The 27637-nt window shown below is 34.3% G+C and overlaps 4 protein-coding genes across 6 annotated transcripts in view; 3 read left to right on the top strand and 1 right to left on the bottom strand.

The window, feature by feature from the left end:
- LOC143919699 (uncharacterized) overlaps positions 1-27637 on the top strand; it is a 492686-nt gene that overhangs the window by 135902 nt on the left and 329147 nt on the right. The gene's annotated exons all lie outside the window — the stretch shown is intronic.
- Positions 1-27637, top strand: part of LOC143919698 (uncharacterized) — a 94726-nt gene that overhangs the window by 23096 nt on the left and 43993 nt on the right. The window lies entirely within an intron of this gene.
- Positions 313-11361, bottom strand: LOC143920494 (uncharacterized). Its single transcript, XM_077443372.1, has 6 exons — positions 11296-11361; positions 9922-10938; positions 8840-9001; positions 2719-2794; positions 2289-2354; positions 313-631 (listed from the first exon to the last, which is right to left on the bottom strand). Exons 1-6 carry the CDS (start codon positions 11359-11361, stop codon positions 456-458), a joined length of 1563 nt encoding a protein of 520 aa, XP_077299498.1. The 3' UTR covers positions 313-455.
- On the top strand, positions 13437-21163 carry LOC143920289 (ATP-dependent (S)-NAD(P)H-hydrate dehydratase-like). Of its 2 annotated transcripts, XR_013261324.1 has the most exons (3): positions 13450-13862; positions 19243-20055; positions 21028-21163. XR_013261324.1 is itself a non-coding variant. In XM_077443112.1 (2 exons), exons 1-2 carry the CDS (start codon positions 13587-13589, stop codon positions 19999-20001), a joined length of 1035 nt encoding a protein of 344 aa, XP_077299238.1. In that variant the 5' UTR covers positions 13437-13586; the 3' UTR covers positions 20002-21163. The 2 variants fall into 2 exon arrangements, 1 of the variants encoding a protein (XP_077299238.1); XM_077443112.1 differs by having other exon boundaries at positions 13437-13862; positions 19243-21163.

Genomic DNA, 27637 nt, shown 5'->3' with positions numbered 1-27637 from the left:
TCCAGGAAATAGAGCAAACTACAAAGCTAGAGTGTAAAAAAAGGTTCATCATAAAAATGAAAAATGCACGGCGAGCAATAAACAAAGAACGGCACGCTTCCGGTCCTACCTCTAATAATCACAAAACTTGATCTTTTGTTACTGTACATTTTTACTTTATCTACATACATATGTACTCGGTGCGGTGCAAGCGCTTGACTATCATCAGACAGACTGAACGACAGATAAACTGGATGGCAGCTTTAAACGCACTTCTCGTCTTCTCGAATGATAGATTGTACTATATAACTTTTAAATGAATTACACTTGTATAAATTAAGTATTTTATTTATCACACACACATACATACATATTTACATATATAATATATCCTATGTCATATTAGACAAGAAACATTTATATAATTGACTGGGTAAATGGGTTTGGGGAATTAAAAAGTCATCGAATGAGTCGTTTTAGGTGGTTTGGAGAAGCGATCTTGGTTTGTTGTTCGAAGACGTCCTCTTGGAGGATCCGTTACAGATGCTCTGGTGGCGAAGAACCCTCTCTGGTGCGAACGCTCGATCGCAAACACTGCATTTTACCAACGAACGCAAATGTGTTGTCCATTCTACATCTGAATCTTTTACACCTGAAATCAAATAATACACTAGTACACATATACATATATATATGTAGGTACATTTATACACAAATGTATTTTCGTGAAAAATAACTAGATTCTTAACAATTAAGCCATGTCACTCGGCCTGCTCACGATCCACTGTGATATTGTGTAATGTGTAAATTTTAGGTCACAAGTATGTACACATATATGTACATACATACAAACATAGTTATATACTAACTACATAGGGGGCACTAGGCTACAATTCCCTCGAGTCACGGCGTACAGCATATCTGGGAAAACATTTCTATAAACTTCTAAGTGGATCGATATACAATCCTCGTATTCTTGCGGAGTTGAAATTTAATGTTCCCAGCAAGTTCAGAGCTACTAGATACCGCGAACTGTTCTTCCCACCTGAGGCACGTACCAATTTAATGCTTTCGTCCTCTTTCGCCGGGGGCATCAAGCTCCTCAACCAGATTTCTATTAGATTGGATCTGTTTAATCTAAAATATACTGATCTGGTTGAGGTACTGTTTAGTTTGAGATCGTAGCAACTTGTAACATATTGTATTTTTATATTCAAATTTTTACATTTTCATATTTTTATATATTTATTTTTCATATTATTATTTTTCATTATAATTTTATTTCTCATGTTTTTATATTTTTATATTTCATGTATTTACAATTTTATATTTTTATATTTTATATTTTTATTTTTACAATTTATATTTTTATATTTTATGTTTTTACAATTTCGTATTTTTATATTTTTATATTTCATGTTTTTACAATTTTGTATTTTTATATTTGTTTTATCCATATTTGTCTTTTAATTAATATATAATATTATTATAATATAATAATAATTAATTTCCTTTTTATATAGCCATAGTGTCGACTTGGAGTTGATCTGTAAAGTCACTATGGCAAATTTGTGAATAAATAAATATATAATTTTATGAAATTACTGCCGACGATGGCCACTTTTGTATTTTGAGTAAAAAAAATAAGAATCCTGTGATATTATCTTTTACATCCTCGAATCTCCTAATTATGTTTTATTTTTTTTCCGTGCAGAAGTGTAAAATATTTAAACTGTCAACCTCCCACGGGAGATGGTACAGGAAGGTGAAAATGACCATTGGCTATCGACAATGCAACTACAAAATTAAGACAATATATTTATGTATGTATATATAATATATTATACAGGATGTTCTGAAGCAAGGGCTCCAAAGGCTGATAGCTGATAGTCATTTAAAAAATTTTGGGCCACACATGATGAGTTAAAAATGAAATAAAAAAAAAACCACGAGACTTTGTAATGAGGTATGTGTGGCTCAAAATGTTCCAAATGATATGAACTATCATCCCTTTAAGGTCTTGCACTGTGCCGGATCTACGACATGGTCGAGTTTCGGTCACCATACAGCGAGTTGGGACCAACTCGGCCATGTTGGTCTGTTGCTACTTTACTTCCTTCCCGCCCATCACATTAAACAGTCGTGCCTTCCGTCGTTTCACTCCATACGCCCCATAGCACCTTACATACATACATATACATATATACAGGGCTTTTTTGTCATACAAATAGAAGTATGTTCCAGCACCTTTTTTTGTAAAAAAAAAGAGCCCTGCATATACATATGTAAATAATATGCGAATATCAAACCTCTGAGGGACAAGTCTTCAAGTCCTGAGTCGGTCTGCGGATATCGAGAAGCCGTCATAGCAGGAACTAAAACAAGATACATATGTATGTATGTTGAGTTGAGTAATTGAGTTTTTTAAATGCATGATTGGAAATCTACGCTGGAAATCAGAAGAAAGTTGCTTTTCGAAGCCATTTTTAATTATTTATAAAAATGATTGATGTGCAAGTATTTTTAATGGGAGACCTTCACCCAAAAAATAAAAGTGAACAAGCTGAAAAAGACGCCCTCATTTCGTGACGATTTTCTCGCTTCACCTGTTGATTTTTCTGAGCCTTTTGAAAGGCACGAGGTCGACACAACGATTGCCGATAACACATATCGGAGCACTTTTGAATAGTATTTTTATTTTTATTTATTTAATATATTATATTTATAGTTTATATGTACCTCTTTCCTTGTTTGGCGATAATCTAGCTCGATGCCCTGGACCGGGGATGACTAGGGAATTTTCAATCTTTTCTACCTGCAACACAAACAGTCGAGTTTGAGCCGACGTTATCATGTGCACATATGTATGTATGTATGTATGTATAATTACACATATGTATGTATGTATGTATGCATCTATAAAAGTTGTAGAGTTTATTTGCGGAAGCTTGATATTTTTGGATAGAACGTTTAGAGTACGCAGGTAAATTTATTTTTACTAACCTCTTCTTACTTTTTGTATGTGTGCCCATGGTTTTTAAAGTGGTCATATCTTTTGTACGAAATGTCTGGCCATATCTCGTTTACAAAAATTTTTAAATAGGCAATAGAGGCTATTGGTTACTTGGTAAAATGTTATAATTTTGAAAACAGCCCGTTCAAATATTTTTCATTGATATTTGAACGGGCTTAAAAACGAAAATTTTAAATATATAAAAGTATTTTTAGATGCTGTAAAATTCGTAAATGTTGAATTAGATTCTTATTAATTGTACGATGATATATTTATTTATAATAATTATAACAATAACAATGAAGTGACTAGTGTGACCTGACAGGTTGCCCCAAAGCGTCACACCAATTTTACATAACAAAAGAAAGAAAATAACAAAATAAAAACAATAAAAATTTCAATCATTCATTCATTCAAATAGTCTCGTGTTGAGTCTCAAGAAACTAACCAGCTCATCAACATGACAATTGAACAGGTCCAAATGCCCATCAATCATATTAAGGAACCGGATAGCCTTTACAAGAGACGACTTATTGGAAGAAGACGTTTTCGCAGGAATAGGTTGGAAAAGAAAATGATGACGCAAAGTTCTACCGCATTCAGGCGCCAAAAATTTAAATTCCAATATAATTGAAGGGTTGTCAATATATGTACATATGTACCTTCTTAAAAATATCATTCCTACTATCAGATCGCTCAATTTTCCCGTCAATAAAAATGGATAAAATATTTTCTTCCAATGCTTTCACCGAACTACCAAAACTTGATTCTATCGATTATTTCCATTGTGGGAAATAAACGGAAAACCGCAATATGATGCGGGTAGAAATCAGAGTTATGTACATATACATATCATACAAAGAAATATACATATGTATGTATATATACCTACATGGAAAAATCTATATATGTATGTATGTATGTATATGTAAATAAATATATTAGCTGTTAATTTTGAAAGTGGTATACATACGTCCACTTTTCTTCATTTCGAGAAATATTTCGCATAACATCAAATACATTTTTATTATACAAGTCGATGAGTTTTGTCTCTATTGCATGTTCATATACATATATGCATATACAATGTACATATGTATGAACATACGAATACATATGTACATACATATGCATCTGTAAAGTTATTTGAAATATCTACGCTTGGTATTGATGACTTAGACTTTCGATTAATGAAAGGAATAACATATATTAGTGTTTGGGTCGTTGACTTTTCGTCGAATGGCATTTTATTTCGAGTATCTTGCTGCGTGTATTATTGTCAATTGAATGCGAATTGTGAACGAAATGACAAAGGTACATATGTACGTATTATATATTTATTTACAATATGTCGGCAATGGCAAAATTGTGAAATAGTTATTTGGCCATCTGTTACGGCTAACAATACTTAGTTCGTATGTACACACATATGTATGTACATACCTATACATACATAGTGACTACAGAAAGCCGAAAAAATCAATATCTCAGACACGAACTGACCGCTGGGCGCGTTTATTGAACGCCACAATAGCTTTTGCAAAAGCATTGCGGTTCACTTGGCAAGGACGTCTAAGCTTCTATTTACATACATATGTTACATGTACATATTTATATCACATAAACATATTTCTGTGGTCTTCCTTTTTGTCTGGATTACTAGCCTAGCTAATTGCATCTTAAGGACTATAAACAATGTATCTATTTTACATATTATTCGGTTACGTACGTATGTAGCTATCATAATATTAATTTGACTCAAAATATGTATATACCTACAGTCATGTTCCAATGAAGGATTACTAAATTTTAGTTCACTCATCCCACCGCTGCCACCAAAATTATCATGTCACGTTCCAGTGAAATATTTATTTAAATTTTTTTAACTACTTGGTTAACTAACCAAGTTTTATTTTATTAATATTAAAATGTTACATTTATCTTACATATATTATATTCGAATAAACTAGATTATGGAACACGATGATAATTTAATATGAGATACGTAGAACTTATTTCATTATCACTATTAACTTTAGTTCACTTTGTTCTGCTGCTGTGCTGACCGTCATTTGCGGACGCGTTATCGGAGTCGCTCTGAGAGTCGATGATGATGACTAGAGGTAGGATAGTCATAGTGCTATCCTTTGTTCGGCAAACCTTTATCAATGCATTTACAACCTTTGAACAATAGACGGCCCCCTCAGGCTCCGGTGACTAATGATGACTAACGAATGTCATCTCTCGGAGTCGATGTTGATGACTAACGACTGTCATCTCTCGGAGTCGATGTTGATGACTAACGACTGTCATCTGCGGAGTCGATGTTGATGACTGACGACTGTCATCTGCGGAGTCGATGTTGATGACTAACGAATGTCATCTCTCGGAGTCGATGTTGATGACTAACGACTGTCATCTGCGGAGTCGATGTTGATGACTGACGACTGTCATCTGCGGAGTCGATGTTGATGACTAACGAATGTCATCTCTCTGAGTCGATGTTGATGACTAACGACTGTCATCTGCGGAGTCGATGTTGATGACTGACGGCTGTCATCTGCGGAGTCGATGTTGATAACTGACTTGAATTCTATCAGTATGAGTTTATATACTTTTCTTTAAGACAATAAAGTATGCATCGGGAGTTACCCATACTAACGAGAAAACAAGTGCCAGAAATTTCGTATTCGCGAATTTCTAAAGAAAAAAAACCAGGGGAAAGCAAGGAGCTGTTTAGGGGTACTCAGAAAGACATACAGATATTAACTTTGATTGTTTCTTATATGTACATATGTACATACATGTGTCAATGAGATTTTCAAAGGATTCGTGCAATTCGTTTGCAAAGGGCTTGAAATATTTAACAACTAAATATCATTCTTCTAATGTAGGGGATAAAATTCATAGAAATCATTGTAGACGAGTAGCCGAGTTGGAACCCACTGCTATAGTTAAATTTATTCACGAATACACTGTGAATAATTGCACACAATTGCTCAATGTTTTAATAACGACTTTTATGAATGTATTGTACAGTTGGAAACCTTCGGTACATGATTTTCGGCATTTTTTAACGAATTTTGGTTCATGAAGTGCATATGTACTTACATAGTGTACACATGTGCGTGTTGCATTGATGGAATGGATAGGTATAATACATATATACATGTATGTATGAATGTATGTACATACATACACTTGCTTCAGAAAACCTTCGAAATGTAATGTAATGCGATTTTGTTGGCGACACGCGAAAGCTCACGAATTTGACCTTACTCACGTAAATTTACGACTTTTCTTTTCACGTGAAAATTAAACGACTTTTTAAATTTGTCCGACTCTTGGAAGCGGTTTGTGTGAATACATATATTACATTTACATACATATAACACACAGATAAGTAGATGTATACTGTATATGAGATGTGGTCATTTACACGATCGGGGTGACCCAATGACCCGATTGTCTGAAAAGAAAAAATAAATAAAGGGGCGATTCGCAAAAAACTGATGAAAAGATTTCTCTCTGGCCGATTTGCGTTGATTCGCTTTGATTTAAGTATAATGGGAAATACGTAATATGTACATAATGACGATGAATACAAATAAGAGTAAGAGAAGTGAATTGTTTCTGAAATTTTGAATATGTGATGGAAATTTAAAATTACTATACATAGGTACGTATACGCTAATTAATACATCTGTTTGACGTTTTGACCCGAATTGATGTTAATCGGAAGTATGTAAATTCATATTTTGTATAATACAATAGGTAAACAGTTCAATAATACATACATGATACAAATTTGTTTTCAGATCAATACATACATATCTACGTTTCTATTTAATAGTTTTAATCATTAAAAAGTCCTGGCAACCCCGTTACGTAATGAACCCACCCCTAGTTTTATCCGTAGTGGAAACATTACCGTGAACTTGTGTCATATCAAGATAGGGGGGTCATGTTTGGCCAACATGACGTCATAGCCATTTTCCGATCGACAATAATAACCCCATTCCCTCATACCTGCTCTGTCAAGGTTTAAATCGACGACTATTTCAATATCGATTTTTATATTTTCATATTTCAAGCGCGGATTGCTTCTCATAATTTTTTCACGTGGTACACTTTTGCTAAATTTAACATTTCCGGTAAAAGTACATTCATAAATATAATACTTTTCATTTGTATATTTTTAATCAAATTGAATAATTTATCTGTTTCTGCGGATTTTTTTTTTTATATTTCCGACATACCATTTCAGACCACTTGAAATAAGTTTATTATATACTAGTGGTTTTACCCCGCTTCGCTCGGTATTTTTAATATAAATAGCTTAAACATGGAAAAACAATCTAATAGTAAACATTCATTTGTTTTTTCATTAAATTTATTTGAATTATATATTAGATTAATAAAAACTATTTTTAAATGTTTTTCAGTGTATAAAGCAGGGCTTCGAACCGGAACTGAATTGAATACCGGAAAAACCGTAAGTTTTGCCGGAACGAAAACCGGAACCGAACCGAAAAAATGATTTAATCGATTTTCGGTTCGTACATATTAAAACACGCGCGTTAACATGTGTAATTCCCCACTTAAGCCGTCAGTCGAAAATATTTTATTAACTATTATTTTTTTTAATTTAACATCGTGTTTATAGAGGAGTACAAAATCGTGAAAATACAACACGCAATTTGGAGTATAACTTTTAACTAGTGCTTCCATTAGTCTTATGTATACTTTTAAGAAAATTTTTACGACTTTTATTTGAAAAATGTGTAGTATTATATTTGAATTTAAAATCCTTTTGGGCCCCTAAATCTAAAAGGCCCGCATGCACCGCATGCCCGTGCTTCATAGTATTTACGCGCCTGCCCCCAAGTGAATTTTTAACGAAATATTTCAATAAAATCAGCTCGGCAGAAGTTGTTCAAAATTGAATACAAATTTACAACAAACAGAAATGAGAAGCTAACTAAAACTTCAGTAATAAAAAAGTCTCCCCCCCCCCCAAATATATTTGTACATTCGCTTTAATATGTAAATGTACCGTATGATATACATATGTACATTCGCTTTAATTAAAGAATGTTTTGTTCGGTATAAAATTAGGATTATTAAAAATTTGTGCTAAAAAATCAGTTTTAGGTTTCTTCTTTCTTCGATTTTAATTTTGAATTCTCAGAATATTCATCGGTAAGGTCAAGTCCTTCAGTATTGAGATTTTCCAAAAATATAATTACAAGAAACGATTTTGGCCAAACGCACAGAACCATTATGCTCATAAAATGTCCACGTTCGAGGAATGTGCTATACTTATTGCTAAACAATAAACCTTTGAGAATTTGATTTATTATTTCCCTTCGTGCAGTCGTGAAAATCTTGTATATTTTCAAGATATTTTTAAATCCAATTCCCGGGACAACAAAAATTTCTTGATTTCCTGGGAATGCCTGTCCCGGGTTGACCCGGGTCAGAAAATCTAGTATGTACATACATACATACATACATACATATTTATGGATTATAAATAGTCGGTAGTTCAGTCGACTCGATAAGTATGAAGTGTGCGTGCTCGAATGAAAATCAAAAGTGCTGCCACACCAAAATAATTGGGTACGATCACACGATGTCGCTATTAGTAAATAGTATGTATGTATTTAAGTTCAAAGTCACGCATCTTTCGCGCTTTCAACTTGACAATGTACAAACATTAACATCGAGCATATTGTCCTCGAATATAATATTTACTATTCAAATGAACGTGATTTATTCTGAACTAAGATTTTTTCATACAAAATCACTATCCGTGCAAAATTAGTGAAAAACAGGATTACGTACCTGAAGATCAAGTTTTCGAGGAGATGCAATTTTGTCCCTATCGGACATATCCTTAACGGGGTTGCTGCAAGATGAAGTCTTTCTTGGTGTGATATACAGTTCTCGTGGTGTACTCAAATCCTCTTGAGTAATTTTGAAACTGTTCGATTTTCTTTCTAATCTCTGCAATTAAAATGCTCACTTCATAATTATTAAAAAAAAAGGATATATTATAATTTTGTGTCGAAAGGGCATTTTGATGTGGTTTTTGAAGCATTCGCGTGAAATTAACAAATGAAAGGTCACAATATCAATTCATTATACATACATATGTATTTAATAAAGTAATCATTATTTTATATGTTCGTGCTATATTTATAATATTTCATGTTACATTCGTAGTAAAATACAGCTATAGAAATTGAAATTAACGATTGATTTAACAATAAATTATCAAAAATAATACTTAAGAAAATACTGTCATTTGGATATAGTAATAAGAACCAATAGCAGCATTACTACATATGTTTTTAGTACATATATTACTGATTGAGAAATTCATTTATCATCAATTAGCGTTAATGTAATATTTTAAGTCAAGTGGCCAACGACCGTATTGTTTCCCTCAATGTTTTTGTTTTATCTATTTTATATCATACATTTGAAAAGTTTTTGCATGTATAGATAAATAAAATTCAATTGTATTTTTGTATCAACATACATACAAAAATTACGATCGAAAAATGTATATATGTGTAGGATATTAATATAAAATGATTATAATTATGTATAATGATGTGGCTCATGCCGAACAGTTGGTATTATGCACTGTATGTATTAATGTTAAGGTTGGTACTACCGAACCGTGTGCGGTAGCGACAGTAGTAGGCGCCTTGACGCGCCGGTTGCGTACGCGCATCGATTACCTATTGTTCTAAATAAACATATAAGATTGAATTGAGATCGCTTTTACTTGTCTCTCTCTCCTGCAATCCTCCCTACTACCCAGCGGACTTCCTATATATGTAATATGTGCATGCATAATTATGAAATGTGAAGTGGTTTTTGAGTAGAAAATATTGAATTTTTTCATATTTTTTTACCTCTCGACACTTGGCTTCGTGTATAGGCAGCGAACTGGTTCCAAAACGCCTTCCACAAAATGAGCAAATCGGTGGAGCTTCCCTCTGCTTTTCACTTGGCGACTGTTTACCTTCCTTTTTCACGCACTTGGGATGAATCGGCGACAAAACTTCAGCAGAAAATTTCCTATTCTTGTCACATGTCGATTTTTCGCTCAAATCGGCTAGTTTTATTCTGGTTGGTGAGAGGGACACCCTATGAGGATGGGCGTGGAGTCGTTCAGGACGAGAAGCGCGACCGCAAGAGTCGCAGGGCTTTGCCAAGAGTTGACCGGCCGGACCACTGAAAGCGGCGTCGACTTTTCTGTTTCTCTGCTTTCCACCCGGAAAAAGCTTGAACGGAGACTTGTCTTTTCTCAGTGCTATTACGGAGTTTTCAGTCTCGGTGGCGTCCGTTATTTCGATAACTATATCCTTTTTGAAAGACTTCCTACCGTTAGGACCGTTTTCGTCTCTGGTCTTTTTCAGCATCGACAATTTCTTGTCGGCGACGGTTAATCTTTCAATGGGCATCTTCATCAGACGGTACACCGAGAGCAGCTCTTTTCTCATCAGGGACATGTCTATCTTGCCGAGCAGAGTGATGTCGAGCAGGCGAGGTTTTGCCAGCGTCGCTGTCAGGGGACGGGGACGTTTCTTGTTGTTAGTACTTTTTAACGGCCAAGTTTCCGTTTCCGTTTCCAGGTCCGAGGGTTTTTCATCGAAGAAATTGTTCATCTTCACCGCCAGCACTTTTCTGGGTGCGCTCTTCACGCCCGGAGACTGGCCTCTCCACTTGGGCACGGCGCGTATTGCTATGTCACTCTTCATTTGTGCTCCTTGTCCTTGATTCCCTGCTATTTTCCCCAATGTTGGAGATAGATCTGCTCCACATAAATGGTGATTTGGTATTCGTTCTCGTACTCGTTCTGGCGCGATAACCTGGTTCGTCGAAAGCTCGGTGCAGACTGGCCGTCGGTTAGCAGCTAACACAACCCCCTAAAATCCAAACACTCACCCCCATTGCCTCCTCCTACTATTAACTCCGAAGCTGAAACTACTTTACGTAATATAACGTGCGCATGCATACACATACATAAAATGAGTGTGTATGCAGAGGTGAATCATAGCATATGGATTGTTTTTTTTATAAGATGCATTTAATTCACATAAAGAATTGTTAAATGTTAAAATTGTTTTTGATCATTTCAATTATCAAATTTTATTTAAGCTAGCTTGAAATTTTAATATTGTTTGAATTAATAACTTTCACGTTTTTGCCCTTGTCTAAGAATTTAAGTTGATTTATATTTTAATATATGATCTACTCTCGCATAAGAATGTGGTTATTTTTACAAATTTATTATTAGTTTTTTGAGATGAATGACGATTGTCGATGACTTTCATGAATTTAATCGTCATCAGATTCAATATCACTCTTTTTGAAATTGTGGAAACCACATACATACATACATATGTACATAGTTCCAGGCTGTGGTGTCACCCTAATGGTTTCCATGGGTTTCCGTTGTTAAAAATAAAAAAATTCCGGAAACGCATTATTTAAACTAAAAATTCATATAATTTTTGTCAAAAATTATACAAAAGTTTATGTATATATTTTTTCAAAATTTATTTTTTGAAAAAAAAATTTGGAATCCCGTTGTTCCAAAATTGGGGTGAAACCACTGGTTCCAGGACTCGAAATGGAAATTTTCACGAATGGGAGGGTTCAATAATTTTCAAAATGTGTTTTTGATTTTTTTAATTGTATTATAGTATACATTATTTAATATATAATTTCGAAAGAGACTTTGTAATGTTTAATGTATGTAATTACATATGTAAGGTTTGTGTGATAGAATCCGTGACGTTATGGAAAAAATCTAATTTCATTTCCAGTTCTGGATTTTTTTTTCTGTTCCGGTTCCGGATTCCTTTTACAGTTCCAGCTACTTATATCCAATCTAATAGTACATGAATATATACTATTAGATTAGCCACTTTTCAGCCGTTTATATTACATATACCGAGCGAAGCCGGGCTAACCATTAGTACATCTAATATATAATTTCGAAAGAGACTTTGTATGCATATACATATGTATGTAAGTATTTTTGGTTAGGAACTTCGGAAACAAAACAAAGTTTCTATGACGACGATTCGATATATATTTTTTTCGAATCAAAAACATTTAACAAAAAACAAATGCATATTTACTATTAGATTCGCCATGTTTAAGCTGTTTATATTACAAATACTGAGTGAAGCCGGGTAAAAGAACTATTATTATATATAATAAGTATTTCCTAAGCAAACATAAGATATTACACATATAAGTAGTACTTAAGGGAGGGCTTAATCTTAATTTAATGATTTTTACTTTAAAAACATTTTATAATATCTAAAATTTGAGTTCACATATTTTAAGTGTATATATTTAAAAAAAAAATGAATGTCTGTGTGTGTGTGTGTGTGTCTCGATTAGGCTGCTAAACCACTGAACCGATTACGATGAAACTTTCAGGATTTGTTGTGTGCATATTCGGAAAGATTACTGTGAAAAAAAAACGGGAACGTAAACGGGAAAAACGGGAATGAGTGTCATTGCAACGCAATCATTTCAAATGTGTTCGCTACCTGCGTTTTTCCGACAAATGGGAACGGGAACGAGAACGGGAACGGGAACGGGAACGAGAACGGGAACGGGAACGAGAACGGGAACGGGAATTGCATGCGTTATTATGGCATTGCCAACGCATGCCGGGGTTCAGCTAGTTATCAATAAAATATTATTCTCATTCAATATGTTGTTTTAAAAATAAAAACAGATTTTTTCGAATTCTACATCATTGAAAAACTGGTGTAGAATTTGAGCTCAATTGGACCACTGTTAGAAGAAGAGTATCTTCAGTTTTTTAAGTATTTTACTTGCCGTCAACAATTGTGATTACATATTGTAATATTGGCATATTATTTTCTGCTATAATTATTGAATTTAAATTTTTTCAAAACTTAGGTACTTGGGTACGCACATTTTTCACGAGAGAGCACTACGTTTTCGAATTTCACGAAAGGGAGCGACGCTTCCATGGACTCCCGTTAATTTCGAGCCCTGCATAGTTCTCATCTCGTCTCGTATCAGATCTCCCTTTTTACATTCAGAGATGAATCGTTAAATTAAGTAAAAATAAAAATTGCCCTGCGTTGCCATAATTAAATTAAATCAGAGTCCAACGAATTAACAGTGCTCGTTACTATTGCGTATTGAAGTAGTTGGATTATTTCGATGGTCACGAAGACAATTTTTGTTATGAAAACCGCGAATTGGCACTCAAATTTTCGTTAATATGATAGTTATCGTTAGTATGATGGACTTTTCGGCTGCCAGATGTTCCGTTATAGAGATTTTAGTGACTTGTGGGGGAGCGCTTTGTGACCAATGATCACCTAACCACGTATTGTGTGTCACAAAAGATTTTTAGACCTGCCGATCTATAACATGTCGATAGTGTACTGGAATCACAAGCGTAAACTGGAGATACTGGAATGTCAAAGGTTAATCATTTTGATAAGAACGGCCATTTTCGAAATTTGTGAGTTATTTTTATAAAGAAACTAGTCACCGCATAAGGACATTAGACAAAATGAGCGCAAAACATTTGGCCGTTTTGTTGCTTGTTTGTGGTTTGCACGAATTTGGTGTCAGGTGTGACTCTTACGGAGGCAGAGCATATTCCAGATATCCGGCGTGTAGAAAACACTTGGCGAAAGATGACGAACACGTCAAGTCTCTAATGAAAGAAGCCAAGCCAATAATGAGCGTCAATAATGCAAAGGGCCACATGGGTACTATCGGAATCTTGGGTGGATCTTTCGAATCTTTCGGAGGTCTTTACTTTGCAGGAAAGGCGGCGTTGAAGGTTTGTTGTATTATTATATTTGTTGTATTATAATATTATTGACTGTTTGTCAATTATCGCATGGGATATTAAAACCAGTAGCTTCTAAGCGATATGCCATACCATATGTACGATAGAATCAGAGGTGGCTCGTCCATATGTATTATATTATGTATGTACATATGTACATAGTGGCGGACTGGCATGTGGGCCCCACTATATTTTAGAAAATATGGGCCCTCATTAAAATTAATAACATTTTAACTATGTCACGTGTGTAAATTTTATAGGATATTGCACTTTGAGACCTAAAGTTTGGGTATTTCAACAAAACAAATTTCTTATGATATACACAAACAACTAATACCTGCTTTAACAGCCCAAGGATCGGTTAAATTTTTTTATTAAGGTCGAAATGTAAGTTTCATCATTTGCGAGGGCCCTTTTGCCGGGCCCATTTCCAACCTCAAGATTATGTATACATATACCAATACCTATGTAACAACTACCTACTTTCTATGTATATACCAATATCTACGTAACAACTACCTATGTAACTGAATTGCTTAAAACAATTTTGATAGGACGATTCATCATCAACGAGCGACTTAAATTTACTTCATACTTTCAAAATAAAATTTCATTATACTTCCACGATATATATATATATGTGCATAGTGAGATTTAAATACACAATTCTAAACAGTTTCCGAATATAAAATCTATTCCTAATCTAGACACATCCATGTATATAGGATAGGGTCCCCCTCCCCAAAATCCCGATTTTCGATTAACATTAATTGAAAATATTATGCATTGTTTTCAGGGACGTCATTTGGGGGGGGGGGGGGGAAGCATAGGAGAGCACTCGCCTTCCCCTAAATTAGAGAATAGTGGAATTTAGAAAATATTATGAATTTAATGATGAATGAGATACTATGGATCTATGAATGCTACGTTTATTTCATATGTATGTAACTTTTAGGTAACTAATAAAATAATCGCTGCTTTGTGCTTTGAAAAAAAAAAGAAAGTATATTTTAAGTTTTTAAGTGGCATACCTAGGGTAAAATTCTTATAAATTGTTCATATTATGGACCGAATCGTTAGAAAGGTTCCCTTACTTTATTTTGTATCAAAAACAGATGTGTAACGTTTATTTTTCCGAAATTTCGTATATTTTTTGTTTTCAAGAAAGGTTTTAAATTAATATTTTACTGAATTGGTTCAATCACAAATGATTGTATTTGTCGTATTTTTATTTCATTTGCAGACGTCCATTCTCTCACAAAATAGCGGATGAGATGGATTTAAACTTCATGTGTAACGAATTCGGTCCAAAAAAAGTTTTAGTTATTAAAGTTGCTTTCTGACTAAAACCTTATCAAATTTAGTACATAAAGAATACAAACATTTTTGACTTTTTTAAGAGGAAAAAAATCCCAGTTCTGGTTAATTAAATTTAATGATTTTTTTAATTATATTTTCATCACATTGATACAAGGAATTAATTATACATGATTAAAATAGAGGAGACAAATCCGGTAAACTGCCAACAGGAGTAAACTGTCATTTTAGGTTAACGGGTGTTCACGAAATTTTATATATAACTTAAGGCTTAAGTTATATATAAACTAATAAAATAATAAAATTAAAGTACTATGGCAAAAATTATCACACGGCAACGTTCAGGGCGGCGATGTAAATCCTTTAATAATTTAATGCAATCGGAAATAACAATAGTGCTATTTACGTATATATGTACCTTAAGGCATTAAGTTTATAATTCATATATAACTTAAGGTTTATATATAACTTAAATTTTATATATAACTTAAGGCATTAAGTTTATAATTCTAGATATGAAATTTCTGTTCAATATGAAGATTTTTGGAAAAAATATTTCGCAAAGGTGTATGCAAAGAATATTTTCCATTTTTATTCCGATATAAAAAAGATTTTTTGACAAAAAATTCAATTTGACAAATCTTTGCCTGCCCCTCCCCCCAAGAAAAAGCTGAAACGACGTCCCTGATTGTTTTCTACCGAAAGTAAAAACCGCATTATTTTATGATGCATTATATTTACCTAGGACAAGGGTTCGAACGAACTATACAATGTAATTTATTGATCTACATACTTTGCTTTTGCCATTTTTCTTGTACCTAAATTTGTTTATTCCCATTTTTGAAAATTTTATTTATTTTTTACCCTTGATTTTTAGCGTGATGGAAAGAAGAATATTTTGTTATATGAGGGGGGGACAAATTTTTTTAACCCTGGGTGGGCCCCTTTTGACTCCTGGAAAGCACTGATTTCAGTCCCAGTCCGCCACTGTATGTACATGCCAGTGGCGCGCGGTGAAAATCTCGCTATTTTCTTCGCACAGTCTTGACACAGGCCACGTTTGTACGAGCAGCATACAAGGGGACCTTGGTATGACTTCGGTCACAAGGTCTCATTGTATCCAAGTCGCGCTCACGTAAGTAAGGCTGTGCGACAAAAATAGGTAGAACTTTACCGCAAGCCACTACTAATACACACATACATATATGTACATCGCCTACGTACACTATGCACCTGCAGCACCCCCAAGAAAATTAATGAAAAATCTAATTTTATTATTTTAAAGTGGCAAAATTACACTTTTCTTCATTTCGAGAAATATTTGTCAAAACAATAAATATAATGTTTAACGTTTAGCAATATTAAAAAATACTGTTGGCCTATAATACGTACATATGTATATTATGCTTTTTCGAGATTCTGGACATATCGAATTAAAATAAGTGATTAAGAATTTTGTGAATTAAGCCAAACAGAAATGTGGTTTTTGGAACTGAAAATTAGACTTCCGCCACTATTAATTGGACTTCCACCACACCAAACTAGACATTTTTATTGTACCCGATGACATATCATCGCATAGGTGTTGGCATATAAAGTTATTAAATAAAAAAAAATTAAAAGAAATGTGTCGGTTCGATCGGCACGCGGTCGAATTTTTTTCGAATACTTTTAAATATATTTAATTGTTTAATATGAAAAAAAGTTAAAAGCTACCTACCTACATATGTACCTACATATAAACAATATAAAATACCGATATAAAAATTAATCAATTAATTAAATAGTTAAATAAATTTTCAATAGATGGCGGTAAATTATCTGCCAAGAGGAAACATTGGTAGCAAATAGTATATATAGAAGTTTTTCTTTTATTATTGTATTCGTATATACGTTTTGGCAGTCGTTACACATGTATGTATGTCGAATCGAAACGACTATTATAGTATGGCGAGCGTTATCTCAGACACACAGACGGCATAGCGAAATTATATATACATACATATATATGATATGAATACAATTCCAGCGCGTATTACGCCCGCTCATATTTAAAAATCAAAATTTTCACCCCAATTTGATACCGAATTTTGCTTACCGATTAGCGTTACAATATTTTATGAACATACATATGTAAATTCATCGAAACGGTCCAGGAAATCGGCAATGTTTCAGGCATATGTAGGCCCACTTAATCATTAAGAGGGCTGGACAGCAGCGCCTTGTCCATATTCGTTCCTCCTTATCAAAAACTGCATTATATATATATATACATATACATATACACATATATATATATATATATATATATATATATATATATATATATATATATATATATATATATATATATACATACATACACATACATATATATATATATATTTTTATTTTATTTTAAAAAATCAATACCACAGAGACTTGACAGGTTGCCCCAAAGCGTCAATGTGATTTTAATACAAATAATAAAAATCATAAAAATTACAAAAAAAACACCATAAAAAAAATAATAAAAATCATAAATAAAAAAAAACATAAGAAAATAATAAAAATCATAAATAAAAAAAAACATCATAAAAAAATAATAAAAATCAAGTAAAAAATATGTACACAAAATAAAAACAAAGAAATAAGATTGAAAAATTTATATCGTGCTATTTAGGATGTGTTCCACCAACTCAACATAACTGGCATCGAATAGGTCCAAGTAATGTGCCAGTAAGTTGAGGAGTCGAACAGCTCTCGAGAGGGGGGAGTTCATGAGCACGTTTGATTTAGCCCTAATTGGTAAAAATATATCATGTTTTCTTAAAACTCTACGATTTTCCGGGGCCCAGAATTTTAGTTTCTCCAGGATAGTGGGATTGTGAATCTCTCCTCTAAGTAATTTTACGAAATGTTTCCCAAGAAATAAATCTCTTCTCTTTGCCAGGGAGTTGAAACCCAAAGATCCCAAGACAAAGGCACTAGGGAACAGATATGGATAAAATCCAAATGTCTTCAGATATAAAAACCTAAGGAATTTCCTTTGGACTCGTTCCAACATTAGAGAGTAACGAAGTTGATAGGGAGACCATATAATGGAGCCAAACTCGAGCACACTGCGAACTAATGTACAATATAAGAGACGAATGGCAGTGAGCCCTAGTTCGGACGAATTACGGATTACGAATCCAAGGATTTTTGTTGCCCTATCACAGATATTCTCAATGTGAATGTTGAAACTCCAACTATTTTCGAAGACTATAAACGTACTATACTTCTCCCTTCCTCAATTATGGCACTAGAGAAATTATTTTTTAATATGCTATGGATATCCACCATTGGGGTGCATCTATCGTTTAATTTTTTTGATTAATTATTTTTTATAGGAGCTAGGAGCCGCCAAACATCTATACAATCGCCTCTTTTTTACACCCACGAAACGAGTCCAGCGTGCTTATTTAACGGTCGATTTAAAAAAAAATACGCCGATAGATGCACAGAAAGTATTTTTCTCATACCGATGATGAAATTTTTTTAAAAATTGGTCCAGTTTTGGAGGAGAAAATAGGAGAATACGAAACCTCGATTTTGTCAATTTAAAATACGTTTTATCTGGTCGAAGCGCAACTGTCGCATCCACTCATCATATATGTTGATATATATTGTCGCATTCACTCAATATATATGTAGGATATTAATATAAAATGATTATAATTATGTATAATGATGTGGCTCATGCCGAACAGTTGGTATTACGCACTGTATGTATTAATGTTAAGGTTGGTACTACCGAACCTTGTCCGGGTGACAGTAGTTGGCGTCGCGCCTTGACGCGCCGGTTGCGTACGCGCATCGATTACCTATTGTTCTAAATAAACATATAAGATTGAATTGAGATCGCTTTTACTTGTCTCTCTCTCCTGCAATCCTCCCTACTACCCAGCAGACTTCCTATATATATATCGAAGAAAGGAACGGTAACGAAATTAAGGTTTCGGGTGTACAGCCCTCTTAAGCGCTTTTCTTTTTTAGCAAATTTTTAAACGACAATTATTATCTTCCATTGCAGGTGGGAGCTGACGAAGTTCACATCGTGTGCACCAGGGCTTCTGCTCCGACGATCCAAGTCATCTGTCCAGACTTCGTGATGCATCCGATCGTGGACGTGGACGCCAATAAAGTGGTGGCCGTTTTGAAGGAGAAGGACGTGGTCCTGTTGGGGCCGGGCTTGGAGCTGACTCAGCACAGCATCAACGTCATCAACATGATCATACCCCAGATGAAGGTGCTGAAGAAACCTCTGGTGATAGATTTGAACGAATACTTTTACACGCCGGCCTTCCTCAACTCGCTGTTCAACTATCCGGAGCCGGGGGTGATATTGACGGTGAACGCGGCCGAGTTCGAGAAGATCTACGCGCACATGAGGAGCAAAGACGCGTTCGGCGACTCGCACGTGAACTTGGACTTCAACCGGATCGGAGCCAACATGCTGATCCACAGGAAGGGGTGCAGCGACATGGCGTTCACCAAGTACCCGGCGTCGTCTTGGTCGCTGAGCGAAGGCGGCTCGGCCAGGCGGAGCGTGGGACAGGGCAGTGTGATCGCCGGCGCCACGGCCATCTACTACCACTGGGCGATGCTCACGATCGGCCAGAACTCCACGAAGGCCTCGTTCGGACCAATGATGCAGGCCTCCGTGGCCGCCTACTCCGCCGCCACGCTCATGAGGTCTTGCAACAACAAAGCCGTCAGCGAACTCGGCAGGAGTGTCGTCACTTCCGATATGGTCTCCCAGATCGATGCGGTCTTGTACGGCATGGATTAACCGCCTTTTTTCTTTTTCTCTCCTACCACAAATACCTCCGTGTCGTAATCCAAGATTCAGACGGACAGACAGCGGTGAATGTGGGACGTGGTTTTTTTTTTAGATAGCTTTAAACATATATTTAAACGTCATGCCCGTTGTTGCTGGAACAGTTGGGACTTTATGTCCCTAATAATTATGTGCGTGGTAGACATCATCATTTGATGGTTGTACCTGCTGCTCGCACAGTTCTTTTTCGAATGGCTCCTATTCCAAGAGCTATTCGACTTCTCAATTAAATCGTTGCTGCTGTCCCTGAATGTGATATTTTCCACCTTGGGGAGCGTAGATTGTCGGATATTATCTTAACATATTTATCTGGTAACCTGCGCTCATCATTACTTTCTAAATTTGAATGTGATGAATGAGTGGAATCTTAATCTACTCTCTTCCATTTGGGCCTCGCTGTGATTTTATTTTTTATTCATATTTTGTTTTATTTTATTTTACTTTTTCTTTCCCCTTTGTAAACAAAGAATGGGATTTATGGATTTTATTTTTAATTTTTACACTTTTGTTATTTTTTTTTCTCTCTGAATGATGTATTATTTTCCTTTTGTTACTTTTTTTTTTATTATTTTATTTTACCATGTTTTCTGCTTTTGCTTTTTTCCTTTATTTACAGTTTACTTGTTTTTATATCATGTTTTTATATCTTTTTCAAATGTAGGCCATTGTGGCGCATTAGGTTCTTCCTGTAATGCCACAATGGTCCAAAACTATTAAATAAATAAATATAGAAAAAATGTGGCGTTCATTATATGGTAGTATTTATACTTGCTTGACAGTGATCTATACCAAAACGACCCTTTGGATCATTTTCGGTAAAATTGTATCCTTGCTTGACAGTGACGAATATAGGATACACCGTTATCGATTTCAACGACATAAGTCGAATGTATCGTTTTGAAACGACTATCCCATGAACGCTACATTATTTCTACATATAGATATGTTTAAAACTATTTAAAAAAAACCACGTCTCACATTCACCGTTGTCTGATTTCGCCCTAAGAGTGTAGTACACACAAACCCGACGTTTGGTCGTCGATTTTTTTAGCCAGTGTCATCCATTCGACCAGTGTTTCTTGAGCTGGTGTGCGAGACAGCATTTCTAACTTAAGATGTGTAATAATAATATTTTTTTTATTCCAGATGATATAGGGAGAATAGTGCAATCCCACCATCGTATAAATTATACATACATCTATGTATAGATAATACAAATGAATGATAAAATAAATACATATAATATAATGATAATGTGGGATTCTTTGTTAGGATGTTTGATAGGAAACGAGTAAAACGCAGCCTATACAAGAACAAGTAGTTTATTCTTTATACGATAAATTATACAAACATATGTCTCATTGCTAGCGTCTCCCGCGCAGACTGACAAGCCAAGCGTCTCTTAAGGTCTGACCGAACTATGTCCGTCCGTTTCGTCCACTTGCTCTGACGTACCGAACGAACGATTGACATAATTTAGTGTCGCATCGCTGTCGTTCAAGTGCAGTTTACCTAATATTGTCGCACCTGTTGTGTCGGGTCGTATCCTTCGGTTGACGCATAGTGCAGTCAGACCTTTACGCACGCATGCCAACCATATCACATAACACTAATGCCAACCTTACATTACGTACTACTCATACCAACCTCACATTACATACCACTAATAACAATCAAGTCCATTTACGGCGGTCGGTGGAGTAGCTAAATTCACCGAACATGCAGAGAAGAGTGAAAATAAGAAGACACAGCAGCAAGTAAACAATTTAACGATACAAATTTATTTTGTTAGGAAAATTTGGTTTTTTTTTTTAATTACAAAATTGATAACAAAAAATTATTATTATACGAAAAACCATTTTAAAAATTTTCGCATATTGGTAAAAGAAAAAGAAAAGTTTAAACATTAAAAATAAAAAAATAAATATATATAAAGATAATTAGAAAAAGCAAAAAGATAAAAATAATAAAAATAAAAATATACTAAAAAAATAAAATAATAAAAACAATAATATAATAAAAATTCACAATCACTATTATCAATTTACAATAATGTTAAGCATCAAAAAACAAATTCACAATCACTCTAGCTTGATTTGTATTAATATTAAATAAGTCAAAAACACAAATTGTAGAAATGAGTGTATTGATGGTGGAGCTTACACGCCAGATGAATAAGCTTCTTCCATAATTTAAAAATATATTAGGCACGTAAAGGAGCTCATTACATCTGGTCGTTCTATTTGGCACACGCAATGATAATTAATCTGCTCAATAATTGAGGACAGTCGAACGAGCCGTTGAGGATGTTCAAAGCTGTTAAGATGTCAGCTATCTCCCTTCTTTTGACAAGTGGAAGCAGATGCTGACACCTACAAGCATCTTCATAGGATGCATAGGACAATCCAAACAGGGCTGCCGACGCACCTCAGGAATCTTTTCTGAATGTGCTCCAATCTGTTCCTTGCACCAGAGTACTCTGGGTTCCAGATTTGAGACGCAAATTCAACAATACTTCTAACGTACGTACAATATAATATTGTGTATGATTTATCCTTTTATTAAATTCAAATTATTCTGAAATGGTTTTCATCGTTTTTTCAAAACCTCTCCGATAAAATAAACGTTTTTTATTCCAAAAAAAATGGCAAAGTTTCAAAGCGATCGGAAAAGTTTTAGGAGGTTTGTCCAAAACTAAGATAAACCTTGTAATTTTCTAATGTTATAATTAGCATGGAAATAATTTTTTCAATGTATGTATGTGTGTGTTGTATGAATGTACATACATATGTACATATGTTATTTTGAAAATTTTCAATTTAATATTTATTTTCATTATTCATCAATGAAAAGTAAATCAAAAAACTTTATTAATACTATGATTTGATGAATATACTAAATACTGGCGATTCTAGAATTGATTTAATGTTGAGAGTTACAAATTTTACACGTTTTGGATTTTCGTAAGATTAAAAATAAGCACCAATCACACGGTTGATCCCATATTTTTTAAGATCATCGAAAGCCGATGCAATTCGCGCTATTATATAAGTATTTATATTTTTATTTTTGAACATTTAATTTGTACGAATATTTTTTACGTAAATTTGTACGAATATCGATTTTTATATTTTCGGGGCAATGAGAGAATTTGTTCGCAGAAGGGCCAAAGAGGCATTGTATTGCATTAAGACGATTGTATCGTAAAAATATCAAATATTATGTTCTTCCCCTTTTTTTTGTCGAAGGGATCGGTCCAAAATATCATCTAATGTTGAATGAATCACTGTTAGAAAATATTTTGTAATTATGTATAACTATTACAGTGTAGTACAAAATTGAGAATAGGGTGTGAATTTATCCAATTGATAAAACTGAAATATAACATTTAAAAGAGAAAAAAGTGTGTCCATTTGAAAAATGTTTGCAATTTTGGGACCGACCATTTATTTCATTGTTTTGGTAGGTAATCGTAAAACCTGCTTCGAGAAGAAAAAAAAATACTGAATGAAAATCGACGGATTGATTGCAAAATTATTTAAGGCTCATTTCGTATTTACTTACCTATTATACAGTTCACATGGTTTTTAATATCTATTGCTTTTGTAAAGTAGCAACATACATACATACATATGTACATATGTACGTGTATAACGAATCATGTTTACATCTACATATGTACATATGTATAACGGTCATCCAGCACTCATCTGTTTATCTAATACAGCGGTTCAGATTTCAAATTTCCAGCAAGAAATTGTAAAAGTAAATCACTTGATCAGTGATATATTAATAATATTAATAATAATTTGAATACGATATTGAAAAAATAATATTGGAATAAATTAAAAAAGGTCGAATAAAACGGGTCGATTTATGAGTTTCTAGAATTGACTACATACCAGCAATTCTAAAATTAATTTAATGTAAATAAATAAATGTCTTTGAATACAAATTTTACATATTTTGGAATTTCGTAAGATTAGGAATAAGCATTTATTACGGTTGATCCACATTTTTTAACAAACAAACCGATGATAGTCGCTCTATTGATCGACTAAATAATAATTAAAAAACACAAATCGCAGCCGAATTGATTACAGTTATACAGGAAAAAAAATAATTACGTAGGTTAATTCTCGCTCGAATGTTTGGTGTTAGTTGGGTATGTTTTTGAGAACAATAAACTGACCATTTAAGACTCAAATTCATTGAAGTATCTACTTCAATGCTCAAATGTGATACGAAAATATCTCCCTACAATAGAATGTGTTTGATAGATTTAAAGATTTTTCAAAAATAGAGGATATAATATTATTCATGTCATTCCCATTCAATGATGAAATACAAGTATTTTAAAGCAATGCAATATCACAATCAATAGGAAAAACATCTGACTATTGATTCCAATACTCACTTTGAGCACAGCGATACTAGGTTTTGAGTTAAAGACCGCAAAAGCCAAAAAACTGTAAAAATCGCGCATTTTTTTAAACGGTCATATCTCGTAAACGATCACCAACCAGCAAAAATCAATATCATATTCGAATTCAGTGGGTCAAAGTTAGTAAAGATTGGTTAGTCTCCGCTCTGGTAACTAAAAAACGTGATTTTTTGTGGCTCAATGTAATTTTCAACAATAACCATAGAACGGGAGATGTTTAAAATTACTTTAAAAAGCTATTTTTTTCGAGAATTGCCTCTGCGAATCGTAAACGATGTAATAATTTAATTATGGGAAAAGCCGAAAAAAATTATTCGAGCTCCGCGAACGAATTTAAGTATGCGCTTTTTTTTCGTAAACGTATTTCATCATTGAAAAAAAATATAATCTTGAAAACTTTGAGAATCGCTATTAGAAAATATTTTGTTAGTATGTATAACTAATACAGTGTTGAGAAAATTGAGAATAGAGTGTGAATTTATCCAATAGATAAAACTGAAATATAACATTTAAAAGAAAAAAAAGTGTGTCCATTTGAAAACAAACTAAAAGCACTGCGCGAAAGATTCAATCGATCATTTTACTTTTATATTATTTTGGAGAATATGTAGGTACATATGATTTGTCATCTTACAATTATTTTTTGTGAAAAGGTGCTACACATGTATTTATAAAAGTACGTTTAATATAAAATTCCAGCAAATGTAATATAATATAGCGAAAAAAATTAATAGTATGATTCGTGTTGTTACGAAAAATTGGTAAAACTGAAACGAAAAATAAAGCGGTATAAAGCATATGTATGTAGGTAGAATATTTGTCAGTGCATCGGAAATTCCTATAACGCTCCGTTCGCGGTCGTTAACGGTCGCGGTCGTTCCTTGCAAAACGCAGAGTTTACGTAAGCTTGGCGACCACTTCACCAGCGGGCCGTGTCGGCGGTCGCCCACGCGCCCAGCTCGCCCAGTCGCCATAGCCCAGTCGACGATCGCCCAGTGCGATGGGCGCCCAATTGACGCAGGGCCCAATTGACGCAGTGTCCGCCAGTCTCGTCGTCCAATTGTCGCAGTGGCGAGTAACACTGGTCGCCCAATCGTCCGTGTCCCAGTTAGAGTGTTTGATCGCAAGTGAGACGGTTCGATCGCAAGTGGTCTTCCATATGTTTTACATCAGTATATATTTAATAAAGGTAACAATTTGGACCAATCATAGTTCGTGAGAAAATAATATTTTTAGGGGGGAACTCGAGTCGTTAAAACAATATCTTAAGACTTTAATACTTTGACCCTTGAGTGTATCGAGAAATGGTTTACACAAAATTAGTTACACAATTAGCTACGCAGCTTTAAAAGGGTTTTTGATGGAATACGATTCGAGTCGAGTCGTGTGAAAAATGCTGGTAAAACTATAAAATTAATTAAAGACAATATTTTTGCATATGTATCCCTTGAGGTCGGATACACAATTCGTCGTGCGGATTAAGAAGGGTTTTGATACTTGGGGGAAACATAATTTGTCACGCTGGTGGCGTGAGAATAAGAAATAAAGTTATTTAAAAACGATATTTTTAGTGTTAACATATGTGTTTTGAATGTATCGAGAAATGGTTGAGTAGATGCACAGAATTCGTCACGCAGATAGCATTGAGTCGTGAGAAAAATGCAACTAAAACAATAAAGATTTTGGAAGTCTCATAAATAACATTAAAGGAAAATATCAATTAAGCGTACGTTCAAAGAATCAAGATAACAAGCGGGAATAAAGAGTAATATAAGTACATACATAGGTTGTAAGATATTCACAACATAACAACCTGTATTAATCGAGTAATAAAGATCCTCTTCAAAATTCAACTGAATTTCCATAGGCTGGGAAATGGTCCAAAACCTTCAACCCCCCTATACGTTCGTTTAACGATCGAGCGATGAACTATTTCTTCTGGAATAGTCAAAGGGGACGTCGCCCTCGAGCCCTGCATGTTTGTACAGGAGCGATGATGATGCCATCATAAGACTCGTGTGTTGTGTTGTGAAATATATGAGATCACTGGTTTTGATTCTACTGGAATAGCACAGGAGGGCATCAAGGTGGGCGGTGAGACGATCACCAATATAAGATATGCTGATGACATGGCACTAGTCGCTGAAAATTTAGCAGACCTGCAAAGATCTCTAGACCGTGTACATCAAGAAAGCAATCGAAGAGGTCTGCACATGATATATTTTTACCAATTAGGGCTAAATCAAACGTGCTCATGAACTCCCCCCTCTCGAGAGCTGTTCGACTCCTTAACTTACTGGCACATTACTTGGACCTATTCGATGCCAGTTATGTTGAGTTGGTGGAACACATCCTAAATAGCACGATATAAATTTTTCAATCTTATTTCTTTGTTTTTATTTTGTGTACATATTTTTTACTTGATTTTTATTATTTTTTTATGATGTTTTTTTTTTTATTTATGATTTTTATTATTTTCTTATGTTTTTTTTTATTTATGATTTTTATTATTTTTTTTATGATGTTTTTTTTGTAATTTTTATGATTTTTATTATTTGTATTAAAATCACATTGATGCTTTGGGGCAACCTGTCAAGTCTCTGTGGTATTGATTTTTTGAAATAAAATAAAATAAAAATAAAATAAAATAAATCTAAAGAAGACAAAATTTATGATAGTAGATAGAATGCAAACAGACACCGGGAATCTAACCTTGGATGGAGAGGCGATAGAAAGAGTAAAAAGATTCAAATACCTGGGTACCTGGCTGAATGAAGAGATGGACCCAGATGAAGATTTAAGAATCCGCATCGAGATGGCTAGAACAGCATTTGTAAAAATGAAGGCGGCGCTTACAAACAAGCATCTCAATCTTCATACGCGGTTGAGATTCGCGAAGAGCTTCGTCTGGACAGTATTACCACACGGATGTGAGACGTGGACTCTGAAAACCAAGATGATCAGTCGCATTGAAGCTTTTGAGATGTGGGTCTATAGGCGTATGCTGAAGATTCCGTGGACCAAAAAGATATGAAACGAAGCTGTCCTCGGCATGATGGGGAGAGGCAGGGAACTTGTTTCTGTCATCAAGCGGAAAAAGATGGAGTACCTCGGACAAATGATACGGGGTCCAAAATACGAATT

The sequence above is a fragment of the Arctopsyche grandis genome, chromosome 12 (genome assembly GCF_051622035.1).
Source record: "Arctopsyche grandis isolate Sample6627 chromosome 12, ASM5162203v2, whole genome shotgun sequence".
Lineage (NCBI taxonomy): Eukaryota > Metazoa > Arthropoda > Insecta > Trichoptera > Hydropsychidae > Arctopsyche > Arctopsyche grandis.
This window is presented reverse-complemented; position numbering and strand designations above follow the sequence as displayed.

Coding starts and splice junctions, on each gene's coding strand:
- LOC143920494 (XM_077443372.1), bottom strand. CDS start 11,361: ATGACGATTAAATTCATGAAAGTCATCGACAATCGTCATTCATCTCAA. Junction 9,002..9,921: donor ACGAAGCCAAGTGTCGAGAG/GTAAAAAAATAT, acceptor TTTTAATTGCAG/AGATTAGAAAGAAAATCGAA. Junction 2,795..8,839: donor CTCGAAAACTTGATCTTCAG/GTACGTAATCCT, acceptor TTTGTGTTGCAG/GTAGAAAAGATTGAAAATTC.
- LOC143920289 (XM_077443112.1), top strand. CDS start 13,587: ATGAGCGCAAAACATTTGGCCGTTTTGTTGCTTGTTTGTGGTTTGCAC. Junction 13,863..19,242: donor CAGGAAAGGCGGCGTTGAAG/GTTTGTTGTATT, acceptor CTTCCATTGCAG/GTGGGAGCTGACGAAGTTCA.